This window comes from Nelumbo nucifera, chromosome 3, assembly GCF_055504915.1.
Source record: "Nelumbo nucifera cultivar China Antique chromosome 3, China Antique-T2T, whole genome shotgun sequence".
Lineage (NCBI taxonomy): Eukaryota > Viridiplantae > Streptophyta > Magnoliopsida > Proteales > Nelumbonaceae > Nelumbo > Nelumbo nucifera.
This window is the reverse complement of record NC_142651.1, coordinates 59,838,259-59,864,141: the sequence shown is the minus strand read 5'-3', so window position 1 is coordinate 59,864,141 and position 25,883 is coordinate 59,838,259. Positions and strand designations below refer to the sequence as shown.

General features: G+C 33.0%; 1 protein-coding gene and 1 long non-coding RNA gene across 3 annotated transcripts in view; one reads left to right on the top strand and one right to left on the bottom strand.

The window, feature by feature from the left end:
- LOC148801251 (glutathione reductase, cytosolic-like) overlaps positions 1-8,362 on the bottom strand; it is a 72,154-nt gene extending 63,792 nt beyond the window's left edge. Inside the window, exons 1-6 of one of the 2 annotated variants that reach the window (XM_088900214.1) lie at positions 8,169-8,362; positions 7,800-7,959; positions 7,292-7,356; positions 6,991-7,060; positions 5,799-5,870; positions 4,397-4,600 (exon numbers count right to left, since the gene is read on the bottom strand). In XM_088900214.1, the coding sequence (XP_088756340.1) occupies positions 4,397-4,600; positions 5,799-5,870; positions 6,991-7,060; positions 7,292-7,356; positions 7,800-7,940 (552 nt within the window). In that variant the 5' untranslated portion in view covers positions 7,941-7,959; positions 8,169-8,362. Of the gene's footprint in view, positions 1-4,396; positions 4,601-5,798; positions 5,871-6,990; positions 7,061-7,291; positions 7,357-7,799; positions 7,960-8,110 lie in introns of both variants that reach the window. The other variant, XM_088900215.1, reaches the window with a different exon arrangement.
- A 12,121-nt stretch (positions 8,363-20,483) lies between these two features.
- On the top strand, positions 20,484-23,490 carry LOC104602178 (uncharacterized). Its single transcript, XR_736042.3, has 3 exons — positions 20,484-20,749; positions 22,721-22,845; positions 22,976-23,490. It is a non-coding gene; the product is annotated as an uncharacterized LOC104602178 (long non-coding RNA).
- The last annotated feature ends 2,393 nt before the right edge of the window (positions 23,491-25,883 follow it).

Here is a 25,883-nt window from a genome sequence, read left to right as displayed (position 1 = left end):
AAACCTAAGGATCTATCCTAGGATTTATATTTTTTTATTTTAAAAAACTCATGCCTAGGCGGCACCTAGGCACGCCTGTCTAGGCGATAAGGCACTCCCCTATCACCCAGCTTCGCCTTGACGCCTTGAAAACTATGGTGATTGGAAATGGTAAGTGATATTTTATCAAAAAGAAATAAAGTGACTACAATATGCCAAGCATCCCAATAACGGGCCATTTACCCCAAAAAGGAACAATTATTGTAATTCTTCATAAAAAACACTATTTCTATTTTAATTACAAAAATATTTGGTTGGAAGCTTAGGATAAGGGACCATGCTGGATGTGATGGTAAAATCTCAAACTAACAAGTGTGAGAACATGGATTAGAGTTGGACAGTGGCCAATTCATGTAAAAAGTACTACAACTTAGGCCCATATCCAGTCCACCCCTCCCAAGTCCCCATATAGCCAGGACCTTGGGTAATGGCCTTTCTCAACCAATTGGGATAAGACCCAAGTGAAAGTTTGAGTATGTTTTTCCTTTTTGTTAGAAAAATTATATTTTTCATAAAAAATTTGGCTTCAATTCTTCCCAATTTTTAATTAAGAGAGTTTGCAATATTACTAAAGTACAAAAAATACAAATACAATAAATTATATATGGCAAATTGATTTTATCTTACCCACTATGTACTTTAGTCACATGTTAAATCTTTTAAACAAGTTGAGGTTTAGTCAAATATTCCCATATTCTAACCAAAACTGTCATTTTCATGCAGTTAAGCTTTGGTTCAAACAATCAAAGCCTACTATAACTTGGTTGAAATTTATCAAAGTATGAGCAAAACCTTGTAATGTTTCTAACATAGAGAAATAATTTGGTTTGCCTGGAATCTTAAAACCATGGCAGTTTGTTCTTTTCTATTCAATTAAACAGAAGTATCTCTGGAGTCTGAATCTAACAAGAATTGTAGCCTCTAAGTTGAAATAGAAATGATCTGATGAGATGCCTAAGAAAAGTAAACTGCTAAAGTCATACTCTTATCACCCTAACCCATGAACTTAAGGTGGCATGCTAGCATCAATTTCCAAATTAGCAACTTGATGGCAAGTTCCAAACCAATTTGCAATTTGTATATTCTGAAAAACAAGTCTTCTACATTCACTTAGAAAGTTTCAGAGCAAAAGGTGCAGCCTGCTGTGGCCCTTACTCGTATTACCTAATACCTACAACATTATGTGGCATTATATCATAGTCCTACTTTCCATCTAAAACCAGAGCCCACAGTAATGATCTTTTGGTCTCTCAATATCTCTTTCATGGAAGTCACCTGTCACCGCTGCAATCAACACTATCTTAAGCTACAAATCACTAACCATACCTTGTAGTTGCTGCAAAGAGGGATCGAGTTATAGGTTTTAAGTTTTATTTAGGGACACGATATGAATAATAGATAATAATTATACCTTATCCATATCCACATGGCACATGCTCATACATATGCCTTGATATGTTTGTATTTGCGTATGATGCATTATGGCTTTATATGGGAATGATACAGTGCTACAGAAAATAATTACAGGTGATTCCATGATAAAATAGGCACATTGTGTCAGCTAGTTAAGGCACATATAAACAGTTCACAGGGTTGACTACAAAGAGACTGGCAATGTGATTATATTTGACTACAGTAACAATTTGTAGGCCTCTATATTTACTCTAACAGATCTTATGAAACAATGCTAATTACTTTTTTTATCGGCAACACAGAAAAGATTTCATTAAATAGAAAAATCCGGTTACAACAAGAAGTTGTGAAGAGAAAAAACCAGCTTTAGAAGCTGACCCAATCCAAGATTACATTTGAACCCAAAACATGTGTTCTATGTGCCCCTTGCTTGTCTAAGCTATCTGCCAAGCTGTTGGTAGTTCTCCTCACCCATCTCACTTGGATTGACATGTCCTTTGATAGCCATTTAAATATCCTGAATTCATTCCTCAAATGCCATGTCACCCCCTCCCCCAGTGATTTAAAAGGAACGCCTAGGCACACAGGCGAGGCACATTTTAGGGTAGGCGCCTCTCCCAGGTCCTAGGCACACGCCTGGGGCGCCAAGGCGAGGCTAGGCGACAAGGGGCGCCACCTAGGCGATGAATTTTTTTAAGTAAAATCATATATCCTAGGGTAGTTCCCTAGGTTCCATAACCATCTTTCCTTAATAATTATTCATAATTTTCATAAGAGAAGTATAAAATTCATGTTTAAGTCTAGATAATCAACATTTTATGAGAAGAAAAAGAACAAAGTAAAAAAATTCAAAAAATATAGGGGCTGAACCCCTACTTTTGTTATAGGAAAGAAGAAAAGAAAAGGTGGAAGAAGAAGAAGAAGACATGGAAGAAGAAAATGTGTTGATTAGACAAAGTTTTAAGTTCTTCCTTTGCTTATAGGTTCAGGTTTTGAAATTTTTCAAGGTTCAATCAAGGATCAAAAATTCGATACGATACGCCCCATATCAGGTGTATTGTATTGTATTGTATCTTTGGGGTCCCGATACCTGTTTACAAGTGTTTTCGGGGACCCATTTTTTTAAATAATATATATATTTAAAAATGAAATTGAAAACCAAAGAAATAAAAAAAAAATAGGGAAAGTATGGTTATAAGTACCAATACACCTCTGCCAATACACAGAGGTGTATCGATACTGTGAACCATGGGTTCAATACAGCAGTTAGCAATGTTGCATTGATTAAACCCTAACAAAATAAGAAAATAATAAAAAGAAATTAGTATATAAGCACATAAAATGAATATTCTAGTTTAATAATGTCTATTTTATAATTATAATGTCAAAAAAATAAAAATATAAAAGTATTTTATAACCCAGTGCACAAAACTGCTAGGCGAGCCTCCAAGGGCACCTTGTCGCCTTGACAACTATGTGGTGCGCCTTGCGCCTTAGCCCAGCCATGCGCCTTTTGAAAATTTGCCACTTTTTCCTTTTTTTTAGTCTAGCGGCTAGGAACCAGAGCTTTGAGAACCCCCGATTTGGTAATATTGTCCATTCATTCATCCTAATAAAATATCTTCTTAAAAGTAATTAAAACTATAAAATCATTATTTTTTGTGTGAAAACTAAGAATTTAAGACCTTAACATGGACTTGTTTGGGCTTGCCTCGAGGGGCATGGCTCAAAGGCGACTCATAGAATTAGGAATGTAATATGTCACATTAGCTACTTGATGCAGTTGAGAAAAAAAGAGATTGTGGGTTTTATATGCTTGAAAATGTTTTATATGTTTGATTTTATTTTTAAATTCTCATTTGAATATGCTTTACATAAAATGTTTATGTATTTTAATTTTAGATAATAGGTTTTTTAAAACTTAAGTTTATATTTTTATTAATATTATGTTTTATAACTTTTTTATTTTTTTGAATTTTTTGCTTTTATTTAATTTTTTTATTTTTTTGAATTTTTTTATTTTTTTTTAAATTGTGCGCCTCACCTTGCGCCTTACGCCTCAGGCGTAAAATGGCCCTTGCGCCTTTCACTTTTAAAACACTGCCCTCCCCCTTATGTAGCCATTTTACCACAATTTTCGAGTCTCCCTTAATAATCAGTCTACTAATACCCAGTTCTTTTGCCTTCTCAACCCCATATACTGCAGCCAAGAACTCTGACCTTGCCACATCACCTAGCTCCACAGGACCGGAGTATAAAACAATTATGTTCCCACCTTCATCCCTAATGCCAACCCCCCCCCCCCATCCAAACAACTCCCATCAAGGTTCAGTTTCTTCCAGCCATTTATTGGGGGAGACCATGTATCAACAGATCTCTGTCTTGTAGATGAGGATGCAGCAATAACACCCAAAGCTCTGAAAAAATCTTCAATCTTGAAGTCTGAAACAATGCTAATTACTTGTAAAATTAAATGTCATAATTTAACCTGAAATTCAATTGCACTTTTCTTTCATAGGCACAATCTTTCTGGTCTTTTTAGATTTAGACATGTTTCTTATCGGCGTGCAGTGTTATGACTTGCTTTATCTTTCCATTTTCAAGTCTATAATGGTTGTCAAATTGATCTCTATCTCAGAAAAGGGGAGCATCACTAGTAACACAATTTTATAGACTACCCACACTTGCCAATGGAATTATTGGTTTATTACTTCAGTAGTTTAATAATAAATCGAGGTGCAATGGCTTCTCTACCATAATATTAATGCAATGAACAAATGAGTTTTAATGACAGCAGTTCACATTACATATAGCAATAGCCTAAGTACAATCAGAGAGGCAGATAAAAACTGAAAACCAAGAACACCCATATGGATCTTAAACATACCATTCGAATCAAATATTGAGTTACAGAGTACCTACTAATAAATTTCAAAAAATGTACCTGCCCAGGGATACGTGGACGCTGGGCTCTGCTGCCAGTAGCGATCAGGATATGCTTTGAAGAATAAGACAGTTTAGTGCCATCTATTTGTGTCACTTGAACTTCATGAGGGCCAATTACCCTTCCCTCGCCTTCAAACATTTTAACCCCAGAATTTGACAATAACCTCTTGTATATTCCATTTAATCTTAGTATCTCCTGTGTCTACAATGTCAACCAAAAAAAAAGTAGAAAATGAAATATACGGAAGAAAAATAAGAGAGAGGAGAGGAGGAAAGAAATAAAATTGGAATCTAGGCAGGCCATCTTCAGGAGTGGATTCCTTCCCCTCATGGAGCAGTCAAGTCAAGCTCAACTTCAATTGCAGCTCTTTGTAGACCCTCTTTTTTTTCTTTTTTTTTTCATTTTGGGGTGGGAGGTCATGGATGTGAATGGAAACATATTCTAGGCATGTTCAGGGCAAATAGACTCAATTAAAGATGACTTGGGTGGTTATTGTTTTTTTTTTTTTGTAGTGGTTATTGTATGTCATAGAGATGATATTGAAAGCCCTTGAATTTTTCAAACTACATCTGAATATCTCATACAGATGGATTAGTTGTCTAGGGAGATCAGAGTTATATTAGAGGAGGAATTTCTCTCATATTAGATAATCCTGTTGTATTCATGATGAATTTACATGCACATAGTGTTGTCTGCAAGAGGGTTTATGAATATTCAAAGGCCTGATGGCAGCCATTCTTTATCCTTTTTCATCACTTTACATGTTTTGATCTGGCCAAAGATCAAAGTAAAATAAAACAAATTTAATATTTAAGAAGCAGAACACTTGACTGGCATAAAGTATGTTTTATTGGACTTGCTATCAAAGGAAGGGGAAGAAATGCAAAAAACAAACAAACAAACCAAAGAGTTATTTGAGAGGAGAAGATTCTGAATGATCAGAAAACTGGACCAACCACTTTTACAATTCACTTTTTGGTCCAGTCTTTTAGGTTTTAGACCATGTATTTTTGTTCTTTCTATAAAAAAAAAAATGATTGGTTTCAGGGCAATATATTTTCTACTAAGAATTTCATGTAATGATTTTCTTTCCATAATTTTCCAATTGAGTTCGAGGAGATAAACTCAGCGCTTTCTTCTAATTATGGATCCTATATGGCCCTTATCATGATGACAACAGACAATATAATAGTCCACCAAGCACAACAGAACCATCTTTTGTCTTTCCTAACTACTTTTTTTTCTTGATGTAAAATGAATGTTCAATGCTTTTTTTCCTTTCATCATTTTACTAATAAGAAAGGAAAAATCAGATAGAAAAGAGTGCTCTCTTTGGAAAGCTAAAAGCATTTTAAGCAATTGTTGTATCCATGAAAAAGGCATAGAATTTAGAACTAACCTTGTTATGCAGGAGCTTTTTCCAGTTGAACTCAATATTTTCATTCAGTTCCCACCCATAATTTTTTGCATCCTACAAAAAAAATGTCTGCGTTTAAAAAGCAGTGATTTGAACCAAAAAAAGTATTGACCATAATAAAAGCATCTTGAACAATGAAGACAATGGGCTTCACTAATACTCTCATTGGAGAAGGGAGTATTAATAGCGGATCTGTTGGTTGTTCCTCGTGGAGTAAAGTGGGCAAAGAAAATGTAGATTTTTAAGTAAACTAATTATTAAAGATAATTCAAAGGTAGTAATCAGATGGCAGTTGAATAGGGAGTGAGCTTTATGGAAGTGTATAAATGAACTCAAACAGTTTTAAGTGGCTAACAAGATCAATGTAAATCAAAATCCAATGGGTAAAACGGTCGGCTAACAGCATGCATGGCCGATGCTTTGTCCAAACAAGGAGTAATAAGGAATCAATTATTTTAGGCTCAGTTGTAATATATTCTCAATGGGTGTATGAAAAGTTGTTTATATATTTAATAAAATTCAGTGTTAATTATCAAAAAAAAAAAAATCCCTCTATTGAGCACTTGAACCAATTCAATCTCTTGAAGTCTTAAAGTGTCACATAAATTTCAATGAGACCAGTCATCACACATTTTATCCTAAAGAAATTAAATGAAATTCCTGCCACGTACATGTATTTGCATGATAAATGTAGGGTGGCAAGCATCAATAATTCCAAGAAGATCCTGCCAACCTGAGTGTTTGATTTCTTCCTGATGTAATGTTTTATTACTTTCTCATTGAATTAATAGTTTTCTTTTCTCACCAAAATGGTTAATTGAAAACAAAATGGTATAGAAGGAAGTCAAGTTTTTGACTGCAATAGATTCAAAGAAGGGATCTTAAATCATATGCAAAGTGAAAATGAAAAGTCGTTGCAAAGATTCATGGAACTCTCGACATTTTTTAAGAAAATTAGAAAAAAAAAATAGTAAATGTAATTATAGCCTAAATGAAGGCAGCAGGTCTATATAGAGGTCATAATAAGCATGTATATCAAGGCAAGGCAAATGGCTCTAATGCAGAAAAGCAACTAGACAAGATAAGAACCAAAGAAAAATACCAAACTCTCCCAGTAAATCCACCAAACTCTTCATGAATCTATATATTTACTTGATACAGAGGAGAACCTCACCTGAAGTTCACCTCCATAAGATGCTCCATATACCAGGATCTTTTTAGGAACACAGCCACGAATGACACACCTATTATACCAAATTTGAAGGACATCAGGGAAGTGTACAACATTAGTATCATAATATCAATTGTTTAATAGGAACATCACATATAAGTGTAGACGAATTCACTAATCTAGATACCAGAGCGCAACAAAATTATTGAATCTGCCAGCAATCACAAGAATGACTTGCTATCCATTAAAACATCATGCTTAATAAAAAAAAGCACCAGTAAAGTAATGGTTTTGCAAAACTTACGTTCCACCCACTCCACCTTCGACTTCTGAGCTGATTGGGTTAAATGGAAGCTCACATATTGCAACCTTGCAACAAAATTTCAAAAATTAATGAAGTTGATTGAGTTGTTGCTTGGTGAACCAAAAGCCAAACTGAAAAAAAAAAAAAAGTGCTGTAAGAGAAATTAACCAAAACAGAAGACACTATTGCTTTATGCATCAGTCCCTCATAGAAAAACAAAAAAGAATACTAGTTAACTATCTAACAGCATGTAGAGGCGAACTAAGTTTTAAAAACCAAACAATTTTCGGAATTTGGTTAAGAAAAAAAATGAGGAAAATAAATAAATGCGAATAAAAAGAGACAAAAAGAATACTTAATATTAAAATTAAAAAAGATCGCAACATGCTCTGGTGGAAAACTAACAATATTTATATTTATAGATATATGAAAAGGCTAAATTCAAAATTGTTCGCTTTTGTTTGTTCTTTCCCTGTAAGTATATTTTCAATAACTTCTCGATTGTTACCTTAGCTCCGAATCCAGCAGAAGTTCTAGCGGCACGCACTCCGCCACTCCCAGCGCCGATTACAAACAGATCAAAATCATACTGCGCCTCTTCTTCATTAGAGCTGCCCACCTCCGCATCAATAAGCATCTTCCTCGACATGGTTGCACGACTAAATAAACTGAGACCACATCAAAAAACCAAAATCATCACCAAAAAGAACAAAACCGGTCATAACAAACGAATAGCTTGAATTCATATCAAAAGAACTAACATTTAACAGAATTGAACCAAAATAATGAAAAGTTAGTCACAAATTCTATAATAAAAACCTGCAAATGAGAGAGAAATCTGAATGGAATCAATCCGAATGTGCTTTTCTTTGTTTACCTTTGCAAAGAGAATCAAATGAAATGGTTTTTAATCGATCAGTCACAATCTGAAAAACTTTAATATTAGGGTTTTAATCAAGAACAATGGTTGACGAGTAACACGAGCTTCTTGCCACGACAGTCGCTGACTCAGAATGTGAAAAGAATCTTTTTAGGGCTTAGGGAATTTCCACTCAAAGTCAAAGATGACAGAAGAGGAGGGAAAGAGAGACGTTTTGTTTTCAACTTCCTCTCTTCGTTCCCGGCATTCAAACAAGCGACTAACGGAAATGGCACCGTCAATTCAAACCAACGGCTTTGGATTTTACCCCATGTAAAATGATGAAATTGCCACGGTAAGTGGGACCATCATGGAACCGTGCAGGTGCAGGCGTGCAGCCGAGGAATCGGACTCTCGTTGAAGAAGCCAACTTAACTTCGGATTCGGATTCGAACTCATACTCGGATCTTAACTCTGGATTCTTAAGGCTGTGGGTTTCTGGCCTTTTGGGTCCCGTCCGAATGCGGAAATAAGCGCTCGACAGGATTCGGCCCACCGGATCCCATGAATGATAACCCGAGGGGTACCGGGTTTAGGTAAGTTGATGTATGTAAGTGGTTTGGTGGCATGAAGACCCGAGGAGTGTTGGGGTGTTTGGAACGGTGGGTGTTTATTCAATAAATGCAGTCATGTAGGCGCCACTTCAGTAGTTACCCTCTCATGTTCTTCTATGTATATAGAGAATAATAAAAGTGATTTATGCTTGCCTATTGTTTGGGAAAGTTATTTTTTAAAACTTTTTCCAATAGTTAATTGTTTTTTCACTTTTATGCTGATTTAGTGCCTAATGGCGTCTATTTGTCATAAACGATTGTAATTATTACCTTTCTCGGTTTTGCAAACAATGAATGAAAAAACATAAACGGAACCAAACACATTATGTAGGTGTTCGACATTATTGCCATTTCCTCGGAAAATGGCACTACATTCAATGCCACATTAGAAATCCTTTTTCTCATACCACACCTTGAAAATTGGGAAATGTGTGGTATGAGAATATGTCTTTTTTTTGTGTTTTCCTGTTTTTTCTATTGTTACTGGCAACAATATGTTGACATGGCATTGAAAAATACCTATATGACGACAATAGTAATGGTACCAAATAAAAAAACCTGAGAAAATACCATGCTTATGCAGCACCTTTTTTGAGAAAATGCCTTTCATGAAACTACATTGGTTCCAAACACTGCTATATGGTTTGAACTACAAAATCACACTCAATCAAAATCAAAATAGTAGTTCGCTCTAATTCCGCTTTAAAAATGGTTTGGTTTTAAAAAAATTCAAACCATAATTTTTTGTTTGGTCAGATTTTTGGACTTCATAAATCAGACCAGATCAAACCATAAATTATATTAAATCAAATTATTAATAATATATCTATAATACATATAATATATATAATACATATGTTTAAACATATATAAAATGTGTATGTATATATGTATGTATGCATTTAATATTTAAACACATTTTATAACTCTTAAATATACAAGTATTTCATGCATTTTTATTTGTTTGTTTCAATTTTTAACATGATAATTTGATATCCACGCAACTATTTATGTTTGTGAATAATAGGTAACACTTGTTAACATTTCAATTTGATATTTGAATCATATTTGTTATTTATATAAGTATTTATGTTATTTGGGCTTTTTAATTAGTTTAAGCCCAATAAAATGGCTCAAATCTATATATTAAAGTAATGAAATCAGGCCAAGCGCCTTCACAGTCAGACACGTGGCAGCCCCATTATAAGACAACTGTCCTCTAGTAATTTGTAAATAAATAAAAATGGCAGTATATGTAGACACATGGCCATCTCTGATTTTTTTTCTCTTGGTGCTTTCACATACGTGTGATATTGTATTTCTTGAGATGTGAGAAGTGAGAAGTTCCCACTCTCAATCTCTTCATAAAAAAACACAATATTAAACAATTTTAATCTTCTTGTACATTCACTCTAACCAAACTTTCCACATTCAACAGTCTGCCAAACTCTCAAGGAATCTGCTTTGTGAACCTGGAACTTTAGAGAAGTCTGGAACTCAGAGAACTCTCAAAGTGCCCAACTCTCCAACTTCAGAAGTCTGCAACTCAAAGAATTCTGCAACAACTCTGCTATTTAGAGAAGACTTAACTTCAGCATTAGTGTTGCATTGTTCAACAAACTTTCAATCAGTTAGTGTATTATCATACTTAATTTTTTTATTAGTGTTTTAGTAGTGATTTAATGTTCAATCGGTTTTCTCTATTTGTTCAACAGTTTGGAGTTAGTAAATTCTATGTTTTATAGTTATTTCAATCTTTTGTTTATAGCAGTCCTCTGTTCGATCGAGTAGTTTATAGTAGTTCTCTGTTTGAATACTTTATAGTAGTAGTAAAATCTCTGTTTTAATGATCGCCGACCACCAGCGATCGTTTATGGCCAGCCGCAGTGGCATGGACGTTAACAGGATAGACTGGGTTTATGCTCAGCCGGCAGTTTACAGAAACGGCTTTGTGCAGTTTACAGAAAGAAGAAAAAATAAAATTTGTGATTGAAATGTAGTTGGAATCTGGAAACGGTCTTTAACCCAGTAACCCTCCTCTCGGTCTCGGCACCCCCTCACTCCTCATTCCTCTCAGTCAATGAGTCCTTACTCATTCCTCACCTCACTGCATGCTTTTGAAGCATTGACCGTGAGTCTGTAAAGGCACAAGGGACCTTCCTACGAAAAAAATATATTAGAGAGATTTTCTTCTGTCGGATTAATCTGTTTTAACTTTTCAAAAATGGATGAAAAGTTAGCTGTAAACGTCGGAAGATAGGTTTTTTTGCTCTTCAATTTCTTTTTTTTTTTTTTACGTTTTCTTCTTCAAATCTTATTTTCTTCCGTTTTCGCATGTTTAAGATAGTATTTTTGTTGAAATGGGTGATAAACCACCCATCTGTGGCCAGTCGACGGCTGTTTATTTATTTGATTTAGTGAAATTCAAATTATAAAACTTTCAATTATTAAATATTGGTAAACAAAATTAATTATAAGTATTATTTCATTAATTAACTATTAACATTAATTATTACAAATTAATAACTTATTATTAATAATAGTTTCAAAACTAGTCTACTCAAAAACTAATTTACAATATATATGTATGTATGTATAACATTAACTTCCTCGTATATATATATATCATTCAGACAAGTGGCCTTTTCATTTTCTAGAAAGTTAGACATGTGACAATTTTTTATAAATTCTTGCTAAAGCCCACTACCAGGCTACAACCCCCTACCATTCAGACACATAGCTTTTTCATTTTTCTAAAAAACTAGACATGCATTTTCTGAAAAGTTACTACTAAAGCCCACAACCCATTATCACCATTTTCAATTCATTCCTAAAAAATGCAAAAAATGTAAAAGTAGTTATTCACAACCACTCTTGCCTACATTCTATCAATCTCAATTAATGCATATCATAACAAAAGAAAACTATCCATATTCTAATAATTATTGAAAAGCTATTTTTTAAAATAAATATTACTTAAAATTTTAATAATTATTTAAAATATTAATAGATATAAATTTAAGATTATTGATTACATAATGTAAATTTAACATTAATGATTCCCCATACTTAATACAGAGTCATTCACTAGTTGTATTAGAAACTAGACCAAACCAAATAGAACAGTTTTATTTGGTTTTGTTTAGTTTCTATATTAAAATGGTTTGATTTGGTTAAGAATTTAAAGTTTGGTTTGGTTTCTATACCAAAACCCTAACTTGGAGTGGAAGTTTTTTTTTTTTTTCTCTTTTCTGAATAATAGTTCACAACACATGATGCGAAGGAGATTCCAATTATAATGCATGCAATTCAACCCTTCTTTTTTCATCTCCATGGCGCTACGCAACAGGGGTAGCCCATCCCCACCCTTCAATAATGCAAGAATTATGAGAGAGAGAGAAGAAATTTAGATGCCAAAAAGACATGATGTTGAAACAGTTTTGACCAATCAAAGCATCCTGTGAATTTTGATGAATATAAGGGTGGCAAATGGGTGGATTGGGTGTGGATTGAATACCAATCCACCCATATTGACCCATTAGCCCATTTGCTACCCATATTAGTGGGTCACCCTAATCCACTCATTTGACCCTTTAATATAAATTAGATTTTTTTTTATCTTTTTAATTTTTTTTATTCTCACATTGCATAATTAAATAGATAGAACCATATATTTCAACTCAAATTTTCAGAAAAAATAAAAAATGCATAAAAGCACACAAATGTAGTAAAAACTATATATTTCATGTAAAACATAAAAAATACAGGAATGTTGCAATAAATTTCAGAAAAAGAATGCAAGACTTTGCAGATAATGTAACTTTTTGAAGATTTTGTTTGCAAAAAAAAAAAATCATAAAAATACAAAAAATACTGAAATTTGAAGAAAAATGCAGAAACTTGCATATTATATTAAATATTACATCTGTCAAAAAACAGAAATTGATAGAAAATTCCAAAAATTATATATTTCAATAAACACAAAACAAAAGCAAAATTTGAAGAAAAATACATAGATTGATAGAAAAATGTTAATAATATATATTTGAGGAAAATAAAAATAAAAATTGTAAAAACAATGTGTTAATCGCAGAAAACATATAATATTACAGAAATTTCAAAAACAAATATAAAATGTAGAACAATGAAAAATTATATTATAAAAACATAAAAGATTAAAGAAAAACGCTTCTTCTCACACATGATGATCCTTCGTATATGCAGCAGCATTCTACAACCCTATTCCTTTGTCAGACGGCACTGGAAAAGTTTAAGAGAGTCCAGCTTCGAAAAATCACTACCGTATATAGTCATCCGGTGAATGCAGCTATTGAGTTCAAAATTCTAGGCTGGACATAGCCGCTTTCCAGGGTGGTTCTGTTAATGGAACGAGTGGGTATGGGTGAATTGGGTGGATGCGCATGGCTTGGGATCAAAATTGCCGACCCGAATGAATACCACCTGATTCGATACTTCTTTTATGATAGGGTTGCAAGTTTTTCTAATATCATAATCCAATCCAAACTAAAATTAGTGATTTGATAGGAGGAGAATTCGCCAACGAAGGCAGTTGGCACCATCCGAATGCAGTTCAACCTTTATTTTCTTAAGATAATGAACGCTTAACACAAGCCCGCCCAACTTGTAACCCTTTTTGTGGGTAGTGAGTACTTTGGGCTGATTCTTGTGCCTAAAAGTAGTACCTTTCTTTTTTAAGCTTTGATTTGATTGATGGACTACTCTGTTCCATCTTTCCCGTGTTTGGACCACCATGTTGTTAACAAGAAATTTATTTGGTTGGTCGGTCGCATCCTTCTAGCATGGAAGTGGGCCGGACTTGATATTGAGTTAGGGCCGGCCCTGTTCTTGCTTCATTGAATTTAACCTTGAATAAGGCTGGATTCATTTTTGGTACCGTCTACCGTTATCTTATTGAAAATAAGGTTCAAAATATTGGTACCGTGACCATAGTTGGATAGTTTGGATTCATACACCTGTCATCACACATTTTGGACATGCATCTATATCTATCTATATATTAAAATGGAACGTGCCAAGTTGGCATTTTCCTTCTTTCGATTTATATATATATATATTAAAGTAGAGCTTTCCATGTCAATAGTTTTCTCTTTATTCCGTTACCCAAATCGAGTAATTCTAGAAGGGCTGCAAGATTCCTTTTAAAAGTACTACGAGTTTCCACGACTTATCCCCTTTCCTCTCCTTTTTATTAGGAAACTAACTACCCCCCACTTTCTCCTAAATTATATGTATCTCTCCCTAATTCCTATTTATCTCCTAAATTATTTCTAATTCATATTTATCCTCTCCCCCACTTTTCATCTATATCTATCTAATGAAAGTTTCAATTAAAATATTTAACAATTAATTAAATATTATAATGAAATTATGTAATAACTTTAAAATATTTATTAAAAACACAAAAACTAATTAGGGCAAATCATCACATCGCCATTGTTCGGGTGCCATGAGGTTGGAGAAGATGAACAATGGTCTCTCTGAATTCTTGGGATTAGGGCACAAATCATCACATTCGGTTTACTTTATATTGAGCATAAGGACATTTTTGTAAATTCAGTAAACTTTAGGGGTATTTTCATACTTTCGTGCACCCGAGTCAAAATCGGTTCAAGGGGTCAAGCCGGGGGTTCTAGTTCAATGGTGGGGATTTTTGGGTCAAAAAAAGGAGGGTTGAGATGGGCCTAACCGCAGAGAGTGGTTTTGTATATGCAGGCTAGTGAGATTGTCGAAACAAAATCTTTCCAAATGGACGGGTAAATGAGGTATTTTTTACTGAAACTTTACAAGGTAAGGTTTCTGAGTGTTCTAAATTAATTGGCGGGGTCAAATTGGTCTAGTCGGGCATGGGTTGGGAAGATCTAGTAAAGGGTTTGATTCAATCGATTTAAGGCCTCATAATGGAATATTGGTGCGATGAAAGGGTAAATAAAGGTGCTTTGGGCTAAAATTTCACAAAGTAGACATGCTGAGGTGATTGGTAAGGTCAGATTGGGCCAAATAGGTCTGGAATGGGTGAATTTGGAATTCGGTCAATCTGGAGCCTTGAAATGGAATCTTAGCACGATAAAGGGGTAAATTGGGGTATTTTTAGTTGAAATTTGGTAGGGTGGGTTTTCGGACGTTCTGGGATGATTGGAAAGGTTTGATTGGCCTAGATAAGTTTGGATTAAGTGGAATCTGGGTCAATGGTAAGATCAGGAACATAATCTTGGTTTAATGGAAAGGTAAATGAGAGAATTTTGGGCATAAACTTTATATGCATAGGTGTTTTGGTGTCTCTAGAGTTTAATGGTGTGGTCTGATTGGTTTATATGTGTTTGGATCAAGGAGATCTAGTGTGGTCTGATTGGTTTTATGGGTAGGTATTTTAGGATGTCATGAGTCTGACGGTGGTATTTGATCTAAGGGTTAAAGTGTAGTTGGGGGTTGATCGAGGCCATTGGTTTAGTATCAGGTAAATTTAACGGTGGACTTGAAGGCTCTCAGGGCAAAATTTGGATATTTTTGGTATTTAGGTGTTTTAGAGTGACCGAAAGGGTTTGATCGACTATTCTGGGTAAGTTAGGGGTTCAGACGGTGGACGAGCAAAAATCGGGTGTTGACTTTAAAGCAAGGTATTTGCACCCTTTCTCAAAACAATAGAGTAGGTTTTTGTTAAGGTCAAAACACTAGGGAGTTTCATACGATTGTTAGAAAACCCAAGGAGGTTTTTATAATTTTCTTTATTTTTAAATGAAATTTAAATAAATTTAAAAATAATTAAACTATGTTTAAAACTAATATTTTTATTAAAATTTGAAATTAGTAAAAATTAAAATTAATTAAGTATATTCAGTTTTATTAAATTTAAATTCCTTATGAAATTTAGTTAACTATATAAATTTTTATTTTCTAGTGGAACTCAAGTTGCTTTTAAATTAATAAAATTCAATTATAAAACTAATAATTATTAGACAATTTCGTATTATTTTTATATTAATTTTAAATTGATATTTTTTTTAATTTATCTTATTCTTTCTTTTAATTAAATTCTTATTATTATATTAATAAAAATATTTTTATCAATGAAAATAATTAATAATTATTTTATTTTATTTAAGTAACTTACTAAATTATTTTTATTATTTTCTAAAGGAATGTAAATGGATTATAATTTTAAGTGGAAGTAGATTATTTAATGCAATAATATATCCTTGAATATCTCAATTTCCATATAAAAGATAAGCGGCTTTCAAAATAAACCATAAAGTAGGAATGTGCCAGCTTGGCACATTACATTTTAATATATAGATATAGATTATATATATTAGATATATTTTCATTAATTGCAATTATTAGTAATGATTAATTATATTGAAATTGAGATATTCAATGATATATTACCATGCTAAATAATCTATTTCCATTTAAAATTATAATCCATTTAAAAGTAATAAAAAATTATTAACCATAATAAAAATAATTTAGTAAGTTACTTAAATAAAATAAAAATAATTATTAATTATTGTTATTGATAAAAATATTTTATTAATATAATAAAAATAATTTAATTAATCAAAGGAATAAGATAAATTAGAAAATAATATTAATTTAAAATTAATATAAAACTACTACAAAATTATCTAACAATTATTAATTTTATAATTATATTTTACTAATTTAAAACCAACTCCAGTTCAAATAAAAAATAAAAAATTATATAGTTAATTAAATTTCATAAGGAATTTAAATTTAATAAAACTTAATTAAATTCATTTTTTACTAATTTCAATAATTAATAAAAATATTAACTCTAAATATAGTTTGATTATCTTGAAATTAATTTAAATTCCATTTAAAAACAAGGAAAATTATAAAAATCGCATTGGGTTTTTGAACAATCCTATAAAACTCCCTAGTGTTTTGACCTTAATAAAAACCTCCCCTATTGTTTTGAAAAAAGGTTCAAATACTTTTCTTTTGTTAGAATTCCAAATAAAAAATGTTGATGTAATGCATTAATTTTACTCAACTTCAGCCATTTTGCCTTACTTTGTCCAAGAAAAGTAAGGACAACTATTCTTTGAAAGTTGTTTGGAAAAATAAATTAGTGGAGGAGGGTAAAGTTGAAACTTTAAATTGTATATGATAATGCATTAATAATAATAAGGGTATTTTGGTATCTTCAATGTCTTTGTTATTGAAAAACCAAGGGAAAGGAGGTATTTGCAGTTTTTTTCTCAAAACTATATGAGAGGCCATTGTTGTGGTCAAAAAACAAAGTTGATTTATAGAATTGTTATATGAGAATTTTTTATAATTTTGCCTAAAAATAATAAAAATTATTTTTATTATTTTTGGGAGATCATAAGGCATTATAGTCTCCTATTTCCATGATTGTTATTGCTATAACTCTTCCATTTACCGTCTTTGATAATTCTATAGCTATTGCTAGTGAAAACTATAATCGAATTGTCATTTTTTATAATTTTGCCTAAAAATAATAAAAATTATTTTTATTATTTTTGGGAGATCATAAGGCATTATAGTCTCCTATTTCCATGATTGTTATTGCTATAACTCTTCCATTTACCGTCTTTGATAATTCTATAGCTATTGCTAGTGAAAACTATAATCGAATTGTCTCTACTTGTTAATGGTGTCTGCCGCAAATTAGGGCTTGGTCTACAACAAATTTTTCCAATTTTTGTTTGCTATATTTTCCCTCTCAAACTGGGTGGTGAAAGACTGAAAGTTTCTTTCTTCACATTTTTTTTATTCCTATCTACTTCCATATATCCATATCTATTCTACTATATAAAAATGAGAGTTTCACGCTCTCTTCTTTCGTCAATGATGTAATTTTCATTTTCAAAATTACCCTGTTGTGAATTTAAATAATACCACATTTTATTACTTACTCTTTCCAGAATTAAAACCTTTTTTATAACCTCTTCTCTTTCTGAAAAGCTTCTTCCACCCTCTCTCCTATCAACTACATAGCAATTACAACTTTTGCTCAAGATGTTGGATTTACCACTATACTGAAGTTAGGGGTGGCCACGAGCCGAGCTCTTCATGAGCTATTCAAGCTCAGCTCGTTAAAAGCTTGGCTCAACTCGGTTTCAACCAAGCTTTGAGCTAAATTCAAGCCCAATTTACAGGCTTATTTAATAATGAGCCGATCTCGAGCCTAATATAGCTCAGCTCGTGAGGCTCGTGAGCCAAGCTAAAATAGCTACATATATATATACACAATAATAATAATAATAATAATATATAAAATTATAGAAAATAAGATATATAATAAAAATATTATATATAATGTTTTATTTTTATATAGAATAATAACTAATTATTATAATTCTTAATAATTTAAATATCAAATAAAAAAATATTATATATATATATTTATTTTTATAAAACATTTTTTCTCAAGTCGAGCTTGAACTTACGAGTTTTTGACTTGAATAGAGCTCGAGCTCAAGGTTCTAGCTCGAACCGAGCTTGAGCTCAAGGTTCTAGCTCGAACTGAGCTTGAGCTTGATCTCAAGCCTTGTATTACCTTGGTGAGCCGATGAGCCTCGTATTATTTGGCTCGGCTCGGCTCGAATCCACCCCTAGATGAAATAATCTACTTTCGAATTAACTCCAACATGTCTACGTCGAATTTTCCTATCAAAAAAGAACTTTCATCTATTCAAATTCAAGCTTGTGGTAAACTCCACTTCAATCTATCAACGTGATATTGCGGATCATGGTGGTAGAAGGATAGCAGTTCCATTGCTTAGAAATTGCTTCCTCTTAAAAGGAGGAATAAACTTCAATTTAGAGCCAATCTTATTTCAAAATCGACACTTGTAGAGTGAGTATTTATTCATTAAAAACAAACTAGACGGCTGCTTTCAACTGAATAAAACCAAAAAAAAAATGTAGAATTGAATGAAAGAAAATATAAAGAGGTAACAATTTTTGCTTTAGTAAAATTTATTATTAAGGAAAAATGAATTCACAAAATTCTGAATTTGATCCAATTATTTGATTTGAATTCAAATCCTAATGGATTCAGATGGGATTTAGATTTAATGCGACTCTGTTTTAAATTTTTCAAATATACAAAAACTTAAAAAGTTAATAAGTTTTCAACTTTCAGAAATTCAATTGGATTTGAAGACCTAAAATTCGAATGCAAATCCTTAACGGATTTGGATCTGATTCAGATTTAATCCAATTCCACTTTAATTATTAAAAATACAAAAAAAACATAATTACTTTTCAACTTTCTAAAATCTGATTGGATTTGAAGACTTCGGATTCGAATTCAAATCATAGCGAATTTAGATCGGGTTTGGATTTAATCCAAATCAACTTTAATTTTTGAAAATACAAAAAAAGGTAAAAAGTTTTTCGTCAATGATCATTGAATGTGAATCCTAATGGATTCGGATTGGATTTGAATGTGAATCCTAACGGATACGGATTGGATTTAAATTTAATCTGGTCTTGCTTCAATTTTTTAAAATACAAAAAAAAAAATTGATTTTCAACTTTCTGAAATCTGATTGGATTTAAAGACCTAAAGTTTGAATTCAAATCCGAATGGACTTAAATCATATTCTGATTTAGTCCAACTTCACTTAATTTTTAAAAATACAAAAAATTAAATTATTAAATGCTTTTCAACTTTCTAAAATCCTATTGAAATTGAAGACCTCGGATTCAAATTGAATCCTAATGAACTTGGATCAGATTCGGATTTCTATGCTTTAATTTTTTAAATATATTTTTAGATAAATAAATATAATTTTTATAATTTTAAGCATAACTATATAAATTTTATATATTCATATCAATAAATGTTATATATAATCGGATTCAAATTTTAATTGGATTGGATGGAGTCAAATTCGAATCCAATCCAATTACATAAATACATCATCTGAATCCAATGTAACCAGAATGGGTGTCAAATCAGAGCATCTAAATCCGATCATGAATCCAATTGGACTTAAAGACCTTGGAGTCAAATTTGATTTTTATTGGATTCAGTTTTAGTCAGACTCCGCTTCAAATTTTTAAATATAAAAAATTAAAAAATTAATTATTCTTCAACTTTTCGAAATATGATTGGATTTGAAGACCTCAAATTTGAATTTGAATTTGAATTCTCCTAAGTTTTCGACTTTAACAATCCTCACGTTGGGATTGATTATCGATTCAGTGTTTAATAATCAATATACTTTCTAAATATGAAAATATTTTATAGATTTTATTTTGACGAAAAAAAATGTTTAACTTTTTTACATCACAAACTGGCCACACGACTTAAACGTAGCTAGAATGCATACAATATATATCCATATATATATTTAAGCTTATGTAGATGTGCACAGCACGTGCTCTTCCGCTAGTACATTATATATACCTTATATAAAGGGTAAAATACAAAAACTTCCCATGAAGTTTTTGACAATCATAAAACCTTCCTTATAGTTTTACTTTAGCAAAAATGTCCCTTTTATTTAAAAAAAACATTGACATAAAACCCCCCTTCTGTCAATGACAAAGACAGAAAACGTTAAACCAATGATATTTTTTTCAAAATACCTATTTTACCCCTTTACGAGTTACTGTACACCTATTTTTACTAAAATACCCTTTGCCCTCTTTTATTATCCTGGTTTCATCTTTTGCGCAATCTAAAGAGGAGCATAGGTGAGGAACAAACAAGAATGATGCTAGAAAGAATAGCAAACCCTGTGCCCGCTTTTGCCAGGTGAAGAGTAGCAATTGAAGAGGAAAGAACCAAGAAGAGGGGCAACTGGAGAGGAGCAAACAGAGGAACGAGGAACCCAGGAAGAACGATTTCAGCCCCATTGGAGAGGAACAACAAACCCAGGAAGAACGATTTCGGTCCCATTGGAGAGGAACGATGAAGCCAGGAATAATGATTTCGGCCAAGTGGTTTTACCCTATATCCCTCTTCATTTTAATTCTCTAGGGTTTTACCAGTAGGTAGAGATAGTTCATTGTTATCTTTGGCTTCTCTTTTTTGTAGACGGTTCACTTTTACAGACTCTGTTTTTTCAGCTAACAAGAGTCCTATGATCTCTAGATTCCATTGTTTCTAAGTGAAGCTAACCAAATGTTAAATCAATGTTTGAGTGAGTAATTTACTAAAATTACCAAGCTTCATAGCCCTTATTATAAAGACTCACATCAACATGCATTAATAAGTCCAATCTCTAATATAATATCTACTCTTTCATGGCTTGAAAATTGAAATGTATGGTATTGAAATTATTGGAACAGGCCTGACTACTGAAAGACAGTAGTCACATAATATTATCATATGGGCTGAAATAAAGCCTCAGATGTTGCCCTTCATTCTCCATTGGACAGTCTAATCCTAACCTGCAGAAGTGTCCCACACGAAATTAGGCTGAATATATCCACACAATTGAAAGTACATTATTGATTCATTAATCTTCTCCTCTATGGGTTATTAGTTTAATGCGAAATCCACTCTTTTTTATTTGACAACCCCATATGATTGCGCTAATCATTAGTCTTTGTAGTGAAGATTGTAGATAATTAGCCATCTTCAATTGGCCACATATATAAATATAATTGGGTGGTGATAAACACATCCTCCAAGTAATGAGTGCAGATAATAATGTTTGGTAACAAATTTACAATTCAGATTATTCATAGGAAGTTTGTTAGAACCTAAATGAAAGCCAATGATCTGTATACCTAGGATGAAATAAAACTTAAAGGAGATCAATCATGAGCACTAGGGCTGTCCACCGGTCGGGTTGGGTCAGTTTACTGGTGTTTTTCCAACCAACCCGACCCGGTCAGGTTACCTAAAGATGAAACCGAAACCGACCCTATACTAAGAAAAACCGACCTGGTCGGTTTGAGTTGGTTTGGGTCGGTTTTGTGATATTCAAAGTATCTCTTGGCCTTGTCCCTTCTTGCTTGTGGCTGGTTCCTTGAAATTTGAAAATTGAAAATTTTGATTCTTAAGAGTTGAGAGAATGAGAGTGCTTGAGTTTAGGGTGGATTAAGTTACCAAGAAAAGAAGAGTCAAAGAGAAAGAAGAAAAAAAGGACACCTATTTGTCATTGTCTATTTGGTGTAAAGGACCTTAGAGAGTAGGGATACTTTCTTTAAACCTTTCCAAAAAATGCAAGAAAGTATCAAGCTAATATTTCTAAAGGAGTAAAGGTGTAGGGAGTAGGACTAGGGATTCCTTGCCTTGTAATGCTTGCCATTAATGGCAATCCTAAATAGAAGACTAGAAACTAAGTTAGGTTGTAACTAGGATAGAGACAACATAGTTAAGCAATAACTAATAAGTAATAAGTAGTTATATAACTCGATTCGATTTGGTTCAGTTTTGGTTTTTACACATGAAAACCAAACCGAACTGAACCGTTGGCTTACCTATCTTTGCAACCTGAAACTGACCGGTGGTGAAGAAAAATCGGTCGACTCGGGTTGGGTCAGATCGGGTTAGTCAGTTTGGTCGGTTTGAATTTTGTTATGAACAAGCCTAATGAGCACATCACTGATTGCAAACGATGTTATAGCATTCCATTTAATAGCTTCATTGATCATTGTTGCTAGTATGAAAAAGTGCCTATGCAACCAAGTCTTAAATAAGTCTGTTCTAGAATATCTTTGTGTTTTTTTCTTTTACATATTGCTTCATTGATCATTGCAAATGATTTTAGAGATTGCTCTTTGTGTTTCCTTTTATATAGCAGCATTAATGGAACTGAAATAAGTTTGTGGTTCTCCACGAAAGAAGCATGGAGCATTTAATTTGTTGAATTAAATTCAAGTACTATTGTCACAGATCAAATCAGATCGCAAATGAAAATTTTGCAAACTTTGGTCTAATAAGTTTTCACTTCTTTTTTGTAGTTGCTCAAAATGCTTGTCGTGTTGGATGCGATGTCAATGCAGTCTTCGACATCTAGAGGTTCCTACCTCAAATACAAGAATAAAATATGCAAATGCGGTCGAAAAGCTACAATACGAGCCTCCGAGTCAGTAGACAACCCTCATAGGCTATACTTCTTTTGTGCTAGACGATTGATAGGTGTAATTGATTTTTATTTTCCTTCTTGATTTGTGAAGCTATGATTTACTTATATGTTTATTTTATTCTTCAAATAGACAGGTTCAAACTAAAAAAAGTTTAATTTTTTTCATGGTCCAACCCTTCTGATGAAGATGATGACTAAGACAATTATCCAATGGTTGAGTAGGGAAGAGGTAACCAATATAAAATTGAAGGCCATGAGGAAGGAAGAAATAGTGGCTCAGTTATATGAGATGAAAGGAGTGTTGGCTGACTTGGGTGCAAAGGTGGATGGACAAAATTCATCACGCAAACCAACAAGTAGTATGGCAGTGGTGGCTATTTTCTTTATTGTCATTTGGGTCATCTTCAAGGTTCTCTAGTGTTACAAGTCTAAGAGAGTCTTGGTTTATGGATATGTAATCAAACATTTAGTTTTGGTTTTCTAAATGATGCTCATGAAATGATGAGAATGAAACGTATTTGGTTTTATGGTAGAGTTTAGTTGAATCCACTCATCTTTTTGGGATTTTTGAGGGAAATGTATTCAAATCGACTGAACTGAACTGACGAATGAATGATATTACTACTTTGAAAAGCAATTCTATCATGCATTCTTCAAATATATGCTTTATACGGGATAGTATCATAACGTAGAAAGCAAAAGCTACTGTATAATATAGGAAACACGCACCTTGTTATGAAGATACTTGAATAGGAATAAACTACCCAAATTAATGCCAAATCTAATAGACTTTCTATCATCACAAGTACATGACATACAGAAATACTTTGTTGAACACCCTATGTGGAAATATTTTGGCTCCATGATCTGGAATGTAAGTTGTAGTCTTGATATGAAAATATGGTGTAGACTTGCCACCCATAGAATAACTCAATATTTCAAATCTCTAATTCTAATAAGGAAGTTTGTTCATTTATTCCGACTTGGCTTCTAAGCAGTTCATATACAATTTTGTTTGATGTTAGTTAATTTGAATGATAGTTTATCCATCAAAAAAGAAAAAAAAAACTATCATGATCTTAGTAACTCATTTGTTGGAATTAGCCTAGGTTCACGCAACTGAATAGAGAAGTCCTTGAAGTATTGTCCAGTGGTTTAAAAATAGAGGAAGGTTTAAAAGCAAAGAAGCGAACAAGTCTAGTGGTTATGTAATTGAACATTTGTAGTTTATTCCGAAGCTCATCAAATGGTATTGCCAAGTTAAATGTTGACTTAAATACCAACTAATTATAAATTTTATTATCACAAATGTCAAAAAAAAAAAAATCAGTGATAACCAACAATGTATTCTTATGCTATGGGTCATCACATTAATTGAATTGTTTGTAGGGTCCCTTCTCAGACTTGGATCATCGGATCTAACACTGAAAGTTCATAAAATTCTGAATGAACAACTATAAAATCCCAAAATGATTTCTCTTAGACAAGAAATATCATGTATCATGTCCAAACTACTGTGTCACCAATGTATGTGAGTTTGTGTTTTCAAAAAATGATTTGTTTTGTACCTCTAAAAAATTTAGTAATACCTAACAAAAAAATACACAAAATGATTCATATTGTGGCTCTTTCTCAATTCAGTTAAACTAGTGTTAACATGTTGTTCCTTTATCAGTCCAAACAAGAAATGATTCAACATGGTTGTGAACAGTGTATTGTTTGACTGCTTGGCTACTCCTATCCTTGTAGATTGTCAACTTGTTGGTGAACCTGGGGCCTCACGGATCTGAAATACATTGGATCTGGCTCTACAACTTGATGTTGTCCTACAACTTTATGTTGAGTTGGGGGCCTCGTGGCTCTGTTGGACCCTTTCTCACCATTATTTATTCTTTTCACCTGTCAATAAATACTCAATTATCTATGAGGAAAATAATCAGTTGAAAGTAAAATTAATGCATCTAACTAATGGTATATTAATAGGACCTGCAAATTATGTGATTGTTGTCGTGATTGTGCCAAACCAGAACCAGAACTACTTCCTCTATTTCTTGGTGTTGGCCCTTGACAACCTCTAACATTGTGTCTGTATATATTACATCTAGAACATTTAACTCTCCTACGTAAGAATGGAGGTTTCCTTGATGATGGCTCCTCATCTAGTGCCCTTCTTCTGGTGGATCATGGTCTTCTTGGTTGTCTCTTTAAATGTGGTGTTTCAATGGGATCCCAAGAACTTTCTGGCCAATATTTTGTATCCGGTTTAGGGTGATATGTTGGTGCATAGCGTAGGTACATAGTGCTCACTCAGACCATCAAAGTATAGAAGAAACTAAACTGGTACCACATGGACACTTGCGATGAGTACATAACTCATCGGTTACTTGCGATGAGTTTATAACTCAACGAAGGACTGCGTTGAACATACGACTCATCGAATGTCCGCAACAAACTTGCACTTGACACAAGTCAGAGTAAACGTTGGCAAATGTGAACCTACGATGAAATCTAAACATACACAGTTCTATGATAAAATTTGAATGCGCGCGGTTCTACAATAAACTTTGAATGTGCACAATTTTGCAATGAACCTCGGATACACGCGGTTCTACGAAGAGCCCGAGGCCATCACAAAACTGTGTGATATTGTGAACTGAAGCTAAATATTGGTTACACGTGCAACTTCAGGATCACGTGTGTGAGAATGCACCATGCAGGTTTAGTGAAACACGCCTATTGGAGGACAACATCACTACTACCACACCGGTTAAGTAGGTCATGAGAGGAAGTAGCATACATGGATTATGAGAATCCTCGGACGAAAAAAAACTCAGTCCTTGGGAAGATCTCATAAGACACATGGTGAAACCCTAGCAATGTCCCTTAATGACCAACAACCAATCTAATATTCCCTTTCCTAATGGGAATCAAATTCTTTAAATGCCTTCCTTTCGGGACCTTGGGATCCCTCCTTATAAATGAGGGTCCTCTTATAACGAAAGGATTCATTCACTCAATCATTTGAATCATTCAATCTT